The following is a 15,290-nucleotide window of genomic DNA, read 5'->3' on the forward strand; positions in this document are numbered from 1 at the left end:
GTGTGTAAAATTTAATCCAAAACATTTGAACGGATCGTGAGTTAAATAGTAATAAACACCCAATCATCCAAAAAACTTCATAAACTTCATTTATGTAGTTGAATTATGTTATGTTTGTATTTCACGGACAAATCGTTACATATCCCTGGCACTTATGGTCTTCGATATATATAGCTATATTATTGTTATTAAAGGATTGTTATCTATATTTAGAATCGTATGTAGTTCAGCAATCATGAATGAGATGGGCTCATTGTGATGGCCAAGAATGACTGATTGAATTAGTTTTATTTCGCGTATAACTTTAATATGCATATTTAACCTTTTTAAAATTACGACTTCATGTAAGACGGCTTCAACAATATTTATTGTCATAAGCTGATAAAGCCAATTCTACCCTCTACAATCAAAACCGCAGGTAAATGGCTCTGTTTTCTAAGTATAACATAATAGCAGATGTGTATATGTATATGAAACAACATTTTCTAATATCAATAACAATTCTATTAAGAGAGTGTTAATTTGCAATAGATTTTATAAATAATAATACATCATTTTTCATTACAGGTTAATGAGTAATTTACAAATAAGCAATGGTAGTCGTCGATAATTATTTACATATTCTATAGTTGGTAATTATTTGATATTAAACTTGTATTAGTTATAATTTAATATATTAAAATTTTTAACAATACTTACTTGTTCAATGTTCATCTTATCAAGAACATTCCAGATTCAGTAAATAAATACATGAATAAACTATTCTAAAATTGTACAAAATGTTATCAAAAGCCTTCAGTTTCACAAAACATTAATATAAGTAGTATGTTTTTAAAGCTGTCTAACTGACTTCATTTGCCATCACAACACAATAAAAAAGTAAAATTTGTTGGATTTTTTATCGCTGTTAGGTGAGGCCGCGGGCCCGTTTAAAAGTCGCAGACTCCTGGGATGTATTTGTCGATCAGTTTCTCGTAGTACGGCCACAACGCTTCTATGTCCGGTACCTTTTCGCTCTTTGTGTACAGGTCATATTTGCTGTTAAAAATATAGTAATTATTAATAAATATTATAAAGGTGAAATTTAGAATAAGGATTTTGTGCGTTGGATTTTTTCATAGAAATTAACGTTAAAATCTCCATTATTGCATTAGGTTTTGAGTCTGTCTAGAATATTTAGAAATTATCTGTTGATTAACATCGCAACATGAATAAAACACACACGATTTTTGACACAAATATCTCCAGTTCACAGGGAAACATGAGAGTAACCAACATCATTTTCAATTTTCAACACTTACTCTATTATGGCTGTACCGGGAAGTCATCATATGAATGAATTGGATACTTACTTGAATTCAAGCACCCATTTGAGGATTTGCTCGTCCTTCTCGTTAGTGAGGTGACGGTAATCGCCTCCCGCGTGCCAGGGGTAGCAAGAGTGATACCTAAACAAAGTGAAAATTACTAACAAAGCTAAAGGCTGAATTAAGAATTTCCAACTTTTTTACATTTAGCTTCTTATTATAGTGACTGCAAAAAGAACGGTTCTTAACAAAATCCATTGTCCATATCTTTGGTATTTTATAATACATATAGTGATATGTTGTAATTAAATCAATAGGCTCGCCCCCTATCACATCATGGGACGGAACATACTTGGCGAAAAGTGGGTGCCCTAGTTGCGCCTCTCAGCATACTTCTTCGGGGATAAATGCGTGATGTTATGTATGTATGTATGTAAATCAAAGGGTCTTTTATAATTTTTTACAAAACAATGTTATTAAGATGTAAAAATCAGGTGGGCCTTTAAGGATTCCCCTACCTTATAAATATTACGGAAAGACGTAAGAATTTATTGTAACTGTCGTTTTAGAGTTACAATATCAATGCAACAATAAAATGTCACTATCACGATAATTGAACTATTATAAAGTTAATAGGTGCAGATGGTAAAAGTTGTCGGACGCAATAATCTGTCGCAAGTTGCGACCTAGAGATTCTAAATAAGTATAAACCCATAGTTAGAATTGCAATGAACTAAAATTACACTTTATGATATACACATCGTTTGCAAAAATATTTCTAATTATAAAGAAAATTTCAATAATATCCGCTCCTAAAATAGTGGTTTCTAGATTTAAAATTACTTTGAAACATACGGTTATGAAAATAATCAAGAAAGTAGTACTTCATTTTTATATATGTTGCGAACTTTACCTTATCATGTAAAGTCCTTTCTCTGGGATCTTGGCTTTGTTGTGCAGCAGAAATTGGTACAGATACTCATCGTGGCCCCAAGACATGAGGACATTGTCCAAACCGCAGTGAGGCTCGTACATTCCGTATTTAGTGCTAAATAAAAATAAATCATAAAAGCGTCTTTATGAAATTTGCAAACGATACTAGAAACACATAGTCACAATATTTAAAAAGGAAGAGGTGTTTCGAAGTTTTAAAGATAGATAGAAAATACTTATTGATAGATATGGCTGTGGTTGGGAAAGTATCTCCTACTACACACCATTGCGGCTCGTTGTAGAATGCCATCACCTGTTAAGAAACATATTTTTTTTCGTAACAGAGTGATAGTTCGGCCAGACATAAAAAATCCACAGAAATACCGCGATTATAAAAACTGTGTTCGTACTACTTATAGCAGCATTTTTCAAACTATAAGTCGCAACTCACTGGTGGGTCGCAAGCAAAGTTTCCCTGAGCCCTGACAAAGAGGACGATGGGAAAGATAGGAAATAAATAAACCCTTCTTACTGCAACATCATTACTACAATTATTCGTACAGTCCGTCATTAATAAAGTTATATTCTCTTCGTGATACACGAGAGTCGCGGTCTTGTCGTTTAGAACCGCTGTTATATTCAGGTAAAGACTCGGTAAAAATGCTAGCTTCATCTATTCCAAGCAAAAACAAGTCCTAAGATTCAATGAAAATAATACTCAGAACCAAGGCCAGTGGAAGTAACTGCGTAATATTGAAGTCGTAAAGTAATGCTGAACATCACATTTCATCTATTATAATTTATATCTGATCACCCGTTTTGCTATGAGCATTGCGTGTATTTTCTGCACGTTTTTAGCGTATACATTTGTACCTACTTAAAAGAAAACAGTGCCAACAGATTCCTGTTTTAGTCAAGTATGGAAAGCATAACAAGAAGATTATTATCTTTTAGCAACATTATGTATAATGGTTTTATCTACAAACATCGCTAGAGGCAGTAAAATATATACTATTTACCTTATACTTAACTCTCTGTTGGGATGTTTTATCTGTTTTTCATAATAAATATGAAGTTATATCTTTTATTAAATAATACGCACGTGGAAAAAATAACAGGGTCAAAAAGTTATCAACTGTAATAAAAATAATCAGCGCTGTTTACTAAAATATAATCATTAACAAATTTGATTGTATGTAGAGGAATATTATAACAATTTTATTTGCATTCTAGAATTCGATAATTTAAGCTTGGATTTAGGCGATGTAAATATGCTAAAACCTATTGTAGGTATTGTCGTCAATGCTGCTTAAATAGTGTACAGTTATTAAATTAATTGGCAAGCAAGTTTACCACATCATTGACATGAATATAAAATTCAGAAGCTACTTATTGCCTGTGATTGCTGCGACTACCGACAATAGTCCTAGCGATACGATTTGACTGTCAATTCGATCTAAATATTGACAATTAATTTCGGTATAATGGCTTCGTTGGGACATCAATATTGGTAACTCATACTAAAACTATAAGCCTAGGAGAAGCATAGGTTGTAAGCTGACAAAACTTTGTACATTCATTAAAGTTTGTAAATACCTTGCCCAAATCATGAATGAGTCCGGTGAGTTGGAACCAGTCATCGTTAGGGTGGTCTTCTCGGATCCTCTCGGCGGTCTGGAAGGCGTGCACGATGTTGGGAAGATCAGTGTCGGGGTCGGACTCATCCACCAGCTCGTTCAATTTGATCAGTGCTTCCTTGATCGTGGCTTTGAAGTGGTTGAACTTTAACCACTTTTCGCGTTTTTCTACGAGTAGATCGCAAAATTAGGTTTTTTTTAAATGATGAAGCCGTTATTTATGCACAATGTGTAGTTATTTGGAGCAACATACTTATATTTATGTATTTTTATTGTTATTTAAAACCATGCAGGTAATACGGGGAATATGCACTAAAGAGCTGTAATCTATATGAAAAAAATATAGCAATAGCTCTTCTTCTTCTATTTTGATTACTGGCGACAAGCTTGATTATGAAGCTAAATAGAAATGGTTAGAGATATTGTAACTTACGCTTGACAAAGTCGACGGTGACATTGGTGTGCATGTCATAGTAAGTTCTGCGCACGCGCTCCTTGATAGGGTCCTTGTCATCAACACTGTAGTCACGGAACGCGTTAATGGGTTTGTCGTTGAACGTGGGCTCAGGACGCAACAATTGGGATGGGTCGATCATCGACACCGGAGATTTCTGAAAAAATAAACAGAATGTATATTCAAACAAATAATAATTCGAAAGATATACTTATGTAAAATATTGCGCTCATAAGAAAAAGGTTCATAATAAAAAACGGCACGGTATAATAATATTGATCGATATACCACCCCAAATGTTTATACCTGTCTGAAGTATACCATGTAGAGATTATAGAGCACCAATTAACACAAACATATTACAGCAAATAAATGTTTATTCATAAATATCGTTAAAACTCAGTTAAGATTTACTCTGTCGATGGTAGTCTAGAATACAGGCTATGCCTAGTTTAGGTACCCTTGGAAATTCTAGCATTAAGGATCTCATAGTTTTATATTAATTTATTTTATGTAGAATTAGGTCTCTGTAAGTCTGTTTTTTCAATTATGTACCAGTGGCAAACCCGGTTCTTGCCGGTTTCTGTTTCGTAATTTATCTAAAATTATCATTAGAATGATTTGTAGACCCCATTTATACATATTATTAGTACTTATATGTTTCGACTTCCCTTTCGAAAAATTTCACCCTTCGCCACTATTATGTACTATTTTGTTCTATTTAAATTCATTCATTCATACATGAATTAATTATTAACCGTTTACAATAAAGGATCTTAATTTTCAATCTGATCCGGAGAATGAACCAATCAAAATACATATCTCATTGGTAAGCATGTCAAAAAACCTTTGTTATGATTGGTAAATTTTTGAGTAGATCGAAAAAAGCTATTTGGATTGTTTATTAAAAATGGCGGTAAATAATGTTGTCAAAAGACGAGGTGCGACGAGAAAAAAAAACTCGATGAGGTTCGTTGTGCATAGAGCAACAGTTCATGATATGGTTTCGGGTCTCATCAGGCTTTTGTTGTTTCATGATGGCAACGTGTTGGCGTTCTTTGTTGGCATATTTGGCTAACACAATTTACACGTAAAATTTTAAATACCTCTCCACTCGCTGCATTTATTTAATAGAGAACACCTTTTTAAAAAAGAACTTTTATATTTTAATATTAGTAGGTAAATATTAGTACAATTATTGTTGTCAGCGCGGCATATACGAACAAATAAATATTTACTCACCACGTCAGTCGTCATTTTTTTCGCAATGCAAGACGCTGGTTCTTGTGAGTATCTTAATTTCTATAATAGTTCCTTTCTGTTATCTAGCAGTTATATAGGGCGTTTAGCACATCTCGAGAGGTTGATATCTAAGATAATGCCGGCTTTAGTTAAGTAAGATAAAACTAACAAATAATGATCTGACGTAATTTAACTGTAAGCGATAATTGTTTTAAACAAACGAATTGTTATTTATATCTAAAGTAGTTAGTAAATACTGCGTAAAATATGATGTATAGGTGTAAAATATGAGGTATGATGTATATCACCACAGCTGTAAATAAGTTTACAACTTGCCTGATAGTAAGTGGTTACCATAATTCAACTTGCAACTCAAAATGACTTGCACACTGTGAATCAGTAGAAATATTTTACTCTGTTGTAATGGATCTCTTATTGTAGATTGTTCCTTGAGAAAACCCGTGTAAGAAGCTTACTCCACCATTTCCTTTGACGTTGAAGAAACTTCGTCTTAAATTGCTTAATATTCTTAGTTTAACAAACGGCCAGGGTGCAGTGCCGAGTCGTCAGCGCACTCAAAATATTCAAAACCTTCGACCTGTCGACGTATCCGACACAGACACTTGCCGAAGCAGCTACGTCTCGAAATTACCTGTGTCACGCTAAGCATGAACCACCTATACAAGAGGAGTAATCAAGTGCAAATATTTACCTAAATATATTGTTTAAGTGAAGAGAAAGCACCAAAGCCTAATTGACTTTTAGTTGTGCACTACTCAAAACAAAATAGGGCCCACCACACAGTTTTTTAGAATGTTGGCTAGGAATAACTTAAAAGGTAATTATTAGCGAAAAAAGCATTTGATTACGTAGTTGACATGTTTATACGTCATTAACAATGTTTTGAGGGACAACTTGAGTGTTTTAATCTAATGCCGCCGATTGTTTCCTCAATAGAAGAATGAATGAACGCAATTAGTAGTTTACTTACAATTGTTTTATTCGAGTAACTTATGTTGCCGACAGTACGATTGTACCGAATGTGACGAAGAGGTCAAATGCAATTCTCTCAAACTTCAAAGACATATTAATAAATTTGATAAGGAACTATAATTTTTTTAACACCTACGTAAACAGATACCTACCCTGGACCTTTTACCTAATATAGGCGAATGCAATTTGCACACTAGCCGATTGAAAGTTCTTTCCAAAAAATCAAAGTGTGTTTCTGGAATGCGAATTAGGCTAGGGGTTTCTTAATCCTTGACTTGTCAACCTATGTGTAGGTATGCCTTTCATACAAATCTATTTAACGGTTTATGCGTTTAATTTCATCATTTTACGAATTCTACATACATTTATGAATTACTAGATGCTGCTCGCAGCTACATCCGCGTGAAGAGCTATTCCCGCTACAAATGTCCCTAAAATACTAAAGTGATTCATTACATCAACAATAAAACGCCAGCGCCATCTATTAAATAAAAATATTTCCTATGGATGAAAATTACCAGGATAAAAGTAACCTATGTGTTAATCCAGGTCATAGTATAGCCGTAAGCCAAATTTCATTCATAACTGTTCTGTCGTTTCTGCGTTTACTTCCAACAAACATCTACACATCTAAACATTTTCTCAAAGTTAAGATAAAAGAAAGACAATTAAGATGTAAGTAATTGACGATGTTTCGATTGAGTGTATTCAAATTTATTAGGTAGTTACCTACTTTCCGGTACTGATATAAAAATCTGTTTCGTATATTGCCAAATATGCCTGTTTCTTCAACTCCATTAACTACGTGTTATCATTTTATTAAAGTGTCAAATACTACATGACTTTAGGTAATTATCGTGAACCGCGATATAACTTAACACACCTACTTATATGTATAACCAAACCCAAAGTAAAATCACAATTAAAAGGGAAGAATATTCACAATTTTGTTTACTTGGGCGATATATTTATTCCTGTTATTTTAATTTAAAAACCAAACTATTGAACCGATTTTGAAAAAATCTGCGTGACGAATCTGGAAGTATAAACTTTCAAATAAAAAAAAAATCCGAGTCGGTTAATAAATGACTAAGTTCTGAGGTAACAAACATTAAAAATAATAGATATACCTACACGTCGAATTGATAACCTCCTTCTCTTTTTGAAGTCAGTTTAAAATCAGTGGAGGACATAATATGTTCTAATACCTACATTACATACTAGTAAATTCCAGATTCTAGAAACACAAAATTTTTGTAAGCACATTAGTTATGAACTTAGGGAAAACACGACGCATTTTACTATCTTAATTTTACGGATAAAGTTTCTGCTCATAGGAAATACTTTATCGTGACATGACATTTATGTTATCGAAAAGTTTCTATCTACAAGAGGGTGCCGACGACCCCGCACTTCAATTTCGCTGTTCCAATATTTGGCAGCTACGTACTGGCTGCTGGGAAAGACTCGAAAATATTTTTAAACAAATAGTTATCTACCTATTATTCAATTACTTATATTGTTTTGGTGTAATTAATGAATCTTTGTTTATGCTTAGAAATCTCTAATTTTGGTCCAGGAGCGGGCAAAGCGGATATCTTTATATAAGTAGACCCATTAAAATACAGAAAAAGTATTATTTGTGTTGAATCCAAGAAAACGGTGCAATTGGCCTCCGCTGCTCCTTCCTGACGGCGCCCTTACTACGTAGCTATACCAAGAAAACAATTTGTTCCGAGATAATGAAACTGATATAATATCTTTACAATGATGGTGGGATTACGGCTGTGACAAGAATTAACAATATCTAACAAAAGCGAATAGTTTACCGTATAAACATGAAAGGTGGGCCGAAAAATTCTATTATCAAACAATACCTACTTAAATATCAATTGATGATTTTTTTTAAAGGTCGAGAATTTGTTTGTTTTATTTATTTTTATCTATTGACTGTCATTTATAGTGCTACTACCTAGACTTAGACCCTTTATGCTGATGGCGTATTTTTCACACGCTAACGACACATTATAAACGCAACTAAAATCTGATGCAGTTGGGTCAGGAACTACGAACTTTTAGACACAAACGTGCGCACTGAAAACCCGCATAAAACCTACATAACACACATCGTTGGTGCATATAATAGACGCCGCGCGCCGCGCCGTCTGCATGAGCTCTTGCCTATGTGCAGATCAAATAATTTTGTATTACAGAATGCAGAATTGAGTTAGTTATTAATTTACTTTTTCACAATTTATAATGTTGTCCCTTGTTATATGTATCATAGTTTGATTTTCTCCATAGTGAAAAATGTAGCCTAAAGTGGCTAAAAATAGTTTCGATAGACATAATGAGTCACTTTTAAACCACTTGCATCAATAAAAAGCGATCGTTCTAAATATGTCTTCGCCGCAGTTGACACGTGTAATATAGGGATGATATAAACGAGAATCGGACTCAGAGTACGTATACCAAGGTCCAAGTATAAAATTAATTTTATTCGAATTACTAAGTCGAAAGTCGAATTTTATTTATTCACGAACCGAAATCAATTTTTTCTGTAATATCTATATTGAAATATAAATTAATAAGGTAAACATTATGTAAGTACCTAGATAGGTAATTTTGATAATTTTAAGCAACTTTGTGAATATTCTTATGAAATGGCACAACGCACATTCATTTTACGAATCGAAACGCGGCGTTGTTCCGGTGTTATTCACTCTATATCGTCTACTCGTTGGGATTGCTGTTCAAATAATTATAGTATAGGTAAGTAATTATTGTATAATGGAATGATATTTAAGTATATCCTAGAACAACACTAGCGGCAATTGGTAAACCGCTGTGACCTAGTCCTCGCACGTGGTCTGTGTAGTAAGATCACGTGAATACTACAATGTCTGGGTTAACTGAACAAGGAGTTTAACAATTGAAATAAATGGATACCGGGATGCTAAAAATAGACGACCTGGCGCGTTTTACATGCGACATGACAGCCGACGATATCCATCTCTTTATTATTATAGCATCTCTTCTTTTTCTATTTGCCTTTATTCTATTCTAATATGCAGTCGGCCCAATGTCGCAATTATAAATATGAGGAACATAGGTTGCAAGGATTTAAGAATGAATGCGGTTAAGCCATGATTTTAGGGTAACCTGAATTCTGTACCTACCCACAAATCTTTGAAACGCGAGGCCTCCAAAATTACGCGGATGGTAACCTACGTCGCACACGCCTTACGCCGGCCCTGAGGACAGCACATATACTTTATGACACGATTTAGATTAGTTTTTACTGTAGTTCGTATCATCATTTCGTGACCTTATCTTGGCCTAATCTGTGTTAGAAAAAACTGTAGTGCCACTTGTAACCTGGCAGTTAAACTTTAAACCTTTCAATCCAAAGCCCACAACTATACCGCCATTACACCAAAGAAGCAATAGTTATATAAAAGCCTTCTCTGTAGGGTATTTAATATCTATTGTATCAATAAAAAATTATAGATCATTTATCAGTTTTAAGTAATAATTTAGTTTCGGAGTTATAATTTGCAATTGATGAAAAATATAAACAACAATGATTTGCCAATTATTCAGTTATTGAAAGCAGGATTATCATTTTGTTTATAACATCTTAATCAAGGAACATATAACTGTCTATACACATATTTTAAACAATGTTCATTATTTTACATACTTCCACATTTAAAGATTACGCGGCGTCTAACAATTTTGCGGCATGTAGCATTGTTGTTTGGCGTCAAAATTCATCGAAAAATTATATTTAAAACTTACCTCTAGAAGTTCTATTTAATTGAATGATTGTGCAAAAAGTATTGGGCTTTAATCTTTCATAACAAGCAAATAAAAAGCAGGCACAAACCCAACGCAGCTTTTAGGAGATAAAAACCGCATGGTTGTCTTCCTACCTACTCTTTTTCTTCTTCTTGTATATTATGGCTTTCGCCATTTATTTATTGGTGATTTTGCCAAGGCTGAGTGATAATAGTAACAAAACAAAAAAGCAATCAGAAATCAAAACGCCATTTTTTTTAAATCGCGAAGGTATGTATATCTACCTACTTTAATAGTGGAATAAATTCAAACTTAAATGAAACAAACAAATCTTACGAAACTATATTTATTTTCCATATTCACTTTATATAATAGCTATACACAATATGTAGTGATAAAATATCGATTTTCGATGAGATATCTATTTAGGACCTAAATCAATTATTTTAATTCACAAATCACACGTAACACAATTCTCAAATATTCAATTCCTAACTTATTGGCCAAATACATTGTTATTAAGAAACAATCAAATGATAATTACATTTTTATTTTCTCTTAGCGTTATAGATCATAAATCATGTTCATTTTCTACTGCAAGTTTAGACTAGCGAGTTCTTTCAGCAGATATTGCGCAAGTACTGCCAGATGCGGTAACTCTAGCGATAATATTTCGATATTTCCATACACATAAAAATTGCTGCAAGTCTTGAATGATTCCAAATTTGCAGAAGTCAGCTTCCCATCATTATTTATTTGGTAAAAAATCGCTTGTAGAAGCCGTCTTCTACAAATTTTCTTGCCAATCTAAACCTCTAAGAATGACAGTTTAATATCTTAATTTCGGTAATTATTTTTTTCTAACGCATGGCTTGTAATTATTCAGTAGTAATCATTTATCACACCGAAATCTTTGCTGACACTAATAACACAAAATTGACCATTTTAATTTGCGGTAGTTTGCAATTTTATAATCATTATGTTACAAGGGGAATTTTGTGGTTTGTTTTTATAAAGTTACATTCGTGTCTGGTATAAAAATTTACATATTACGGATAGGTAAAAATGATTTTTTTATAAGAGAATATTCCATTTCATAAATTCAGTTGGGATTTCAACAAACACATTTCAAATAAGTATTCATTTCATTTCAACTATGTTACAATGCAATATAATTTTTGAGCATTTATATTGATACACTAAATCAGCATACTACTAACACAAATCATTCAAACATAGGATCTTATTAAAGAAATAACGCCATCTAGGACTCGTAAATTTAATTACATTAACATTATCTACACGGAACCATATTGTTAGATGAGAACTACATTGGTAAGTTTTACTTTTAAAAGTTACTTACGTAAGTTTTACGTTTCATAACACATCTTTTATAAAAAGTGTAAGTCACAAAAAAATGGAACGTATGGTTCAATGACGTTTTACAAATAGACGCGTCATAGACTATCAAAATTGTACATAAAAACAGCGCATATAATCACATTCCTGTACAGCCCTAGAAGCTCGCATAGATACGGCCCGAGCGTCGACCCCCGTGGCCATCTAGTTTATTGGTCTCTGGTCGCCATGACAGTCGAATAAAATGCATTTATTAGTTAACAATAAGTTAAATATTGCATACTTTTACTAACGTATGAAATGAAACGTTTTTTTCATTCACAGTTGGAGTATAATTTATACATCATCTAAAAACACAGGAAGGCATTTTATTTATAAAAATACGAAATGTTAGTAAGCCGACTAGCCACGACAGTGGTTAGAGGTTGACTAAATGAATGTCGGACAATTACCTTGCTTTCGTCTTGCCAATATTGAGCTCGGACAACGTATCTATGTAATGAAAACATCTTAGGTATGGTTACTGTAAACATATTACCGAGATGTCTACTTATAATTAGTAAATTTGTCGTATGTGACTTACGTAAATAAAACTTACAAATATAAAACCCAACTTACACCGTAGTATAATATTGCACTATGCACTATGACATTGTAGTTATACATATGTTTACACATCACTCTAGTTTAATATTTGTCGCTGCAATATTGCGGTTTGGTTAACGTATTTATTTTTGCTTTATGTATTGAGTTTTTACTGTGAATTACTAGAACATAAATATGTAATCGTAAATATCTTATTTTTTACCAAATGTAACATAATAAGCCCTGATTTACGAAAGTTGAGAAATTACGTAGACATACCTATTTATTAACATTTTACAGAGCTATGCTTCAGAAGTCTATTTTCAATATATTAATCTGTAGTTTGGCCATTGGCTCCTTTTGACAAATTTGTCGATATAATTATACCGTCAGCTCAGAATTGTGTTTTTCCTTTTAATATAACCCAAAAAAAGACGTGCCCTAAGCCATCCATAAACAGGAGTAACTCGACGCTAGACTTCAAATTACATAATCGTTCTGAGACGTTGGAAGTTAGTCTCATAATATAATAACACTACAATGTCCTATAACTACTTAAAAATCCCTGCCTGACGACTTAGAATCACCCTCGCTATCACTCGACCACTCCCCTTCACTATACTCTCTCACACCTCTTCTTGGCTTCCTGCGTTTCTCTCTAGGGAAATCTTCTTCGTCAGTAGAATCTTGGGTAAAGTTCTGTATATTTTGGTCTATATCTTGGAACATTAGGTCCTTTGTTGGCGACGCTGTACGCAACTCTTTGAGCGTGTTCGTCAGGTCGATGTTCGGTGGGAGTGTTATGTCTTCTTCTTCTTCTACTTCGTTCTCTCTCCTTCTCTTCTTTTTGGGTTTGGTGCTATGTTTCTTCTCCTTCTTTCGCTTCTTTTTTCTTGAGCTGGCAAATAAGACGTAATTATAATATGATTTTATCTTATTCATGTCTTTACATCAACAACACTACATATTTTAACATTTCAATTTAATAAAACAAAAAGGTATATACAATATCTGATATGTGTGCCCAGCATTCACCACAGACAACATACTTAATAAAAACTAAAATATAATATTCAGAATATAGACATAACAATTATGAATATTAATTCATCTTTATATTTTCCTATCATTTATAGCTATCTGCAAAACTATAGCATGAACTAAAAAAATGTCGTAACTAAAAATTATTCATTGATAAAAATATATTTTATTTAAAACAAGATAACTAAAGATATCGAAATAAAACTAGTAAATGATAATGGGGTGGACTCTGTAAGACCATGAAGGCTGGAAAATCTTCGAAAGGTTCAGTAAAAAAAAAACTTCAAAAAGCCTCAATAAAATCGAAAAACTAGTTTTCTTTCGATGTCTAACATCACGTAAACATATGAAATCTTTATGATAAGATATTAAAAAAAATCTCACCCGTCATAATCCGATTCCTCATCGTCAGATGATCTGTAACAAAAATAATTGTTTAGCATTTAAATTAGTAGTTTAACTTGATTCTGGTGTTCACAGTTCACACAATGTGACAGGAAATAATATTGGAAAAATATCAAAATGATACTTGATGCTAAATATAATAATATCGGCCATGACATAGCACTATCCTAAAAAAAAAACTAGATGAAGTCTCACATTGAATTATAATATTTCTATTAGATATGTTTCAGTACATGCTGTATTAATATAGTTAGGAACTTCAGCGATTTTGATTAAAATAGAAAGACCTATGACTGACTTTACAGTAATAATTCACAAAGATATATCATCAAACAACAGACCGGTAAGTGTCAAAACCAGCTGCCTTGGTCTGTAAAACGATCAATGTTTTTATACAAAAAGTGTCAGAAATACCTTCATAAGAATATTTTTATCGCAACAATATAATAATAATGGCTTACCTGTACTTTCGTCGTTTACTTCTGCGATGTGCTCTGTCTAATTCATCTTCATATTCTGTAACGAAATTATAACATGACAGACAAAAAAAGCAAATCTTAAAGAACATATTACAATTTTGTTATTTTTTTTCTTTGTATACGACGTTATAAATTCATGATATACCAGGCAGACGGAGCCGCAAGCAACGCTTAGTTTAAAATAAGAACATCTCACCTCTTCTTTCTCGATGCCTTCTCTTTTCTTTTCTTCGCCGTTTTTCCTCTTCTTCTGCTTTTTTCTTTCTCGACTCTAAATTATCGACCTGGTAAATAAAAAATATTATAATACACCGTATTTGTAAAATTGTTTTCAGTCGATATCTATATTATTCGGGTTAAACACCTGAAGTTATATGATACTGATGGTACACAAGTATTTACTTATAGAAAAAATATGTTTATCACTTCGGACCAACTTGAAGGATAAGTAATAAACAATATACAGGTATCTCTAAAGTCAGATGTGAATTTGCCGACTTCTGTCTCTGCAGAGCGTTCCATTCCCAAATGGGCTATCATGCATTTCTAATCTTTACAAAGTAATACATAAAATTGAAGAGTTTGTGTGAAAACTGATTTTGCAAATTATTTCTGAGTGCCATAGACTGCTTATTATCCCGGGAAAATATAAAGCGGGACTTTTATCCCGGAAAAATTTCTTCATGACGGCAGTGCTGCGAGCACAAGTTATATACTGTCCCACTGCTGGGCACGAGCCCCCTCTACTACTGAGAGGGATTAAGCCTTAGTCCACCACGCTGGCCTGTTGAGGATTGGTAAACTTCACACACCTTCGAAATTCCTATAGAGAACTTTTCAGGTATGCAGGTTTCCTCACGATGTTTTACTTCACCGTTAAAGCAAGCGATAATTCACAAAGAATACACATATAATTTTTCTAGAAAACTTAGAGGTGTGTGCCATTGGGTGTTGAACCTGTGGACATTTGTCTCAGCAGTCCGTTCCACACCCAACTAGGCTATCGCCGCTGAACAATATTTACATATACAAATTTAATCAGATTTCATATATA

The 15,290-nt window shown here is 33.1% G+C and overlaps 1 protein-coding gene and 1 long non-coding RNA gene across 2 annotated transcripts; both read right to left on the reverse strand.

Moving 5' to 3' along the window:
- Positions 1–481: 481 nt before the first annotated feature.
- Positions 482–5,657, reverse strand: LOC115449160 (inositol oxygenase). Its single transcript, XM_037446975.1, has 7 exons — positions 5,574–5,657; positions 4,311–4,488; positions 3,837–4,045; positions 2,477–2,553; positions 2,221–2,382; positions 1,353–1,448; positions 482–1,038 (listed from the first exon to the last, which is right to left on the reverse strand). The coding sequence occupies exons 1-7, from the start codon at positions 5,586–5,588 to the stop codon at positions 930–932; spliced, it is 846 nt and encodes a 281-aa protein (XP_037302872.1). The 5' UTR covers positions 5,589–5,657; the 3' UTR covers positions 482–929.
- Positions 5,658–10,697: 5,040 nt separating this feature from the next.
- On the reverse strand, positions 10,698–15,003 carry LOC119193386. Its single transcript, XR_005113940.1, has 4 exons — positions 14,433–15,003; positions 14,219–14,273; positions 13,737–13,769; positions 10,698–13,209 (listed from the first exon to the last, which is right to left on the reverse strand). It is a non-coding gene; the product is annotated as an uncharacterized LOC119193386 (long non-coding RNA).
- Positions 15,004–15,290: the final 287 nt, after the last annotated feature.

The sequence above is a fragment of the Manduca sexta genome, unplaced genomic scaffold (assembly GCF_014839805.1).
Source record: "Manduca sexta isolate Smith_Timp_Sample1 unplaced genomic scaffold, JHU_Msex_v1.0 HiC_scaffold_460, whole genome shotgun sequence".
Lineage (NCBI taxonomy): Eukaryota > Metazoa > Arthropoda > Insecta > Lepidoptera > Sphingidae > Manduca > Manduca sexta.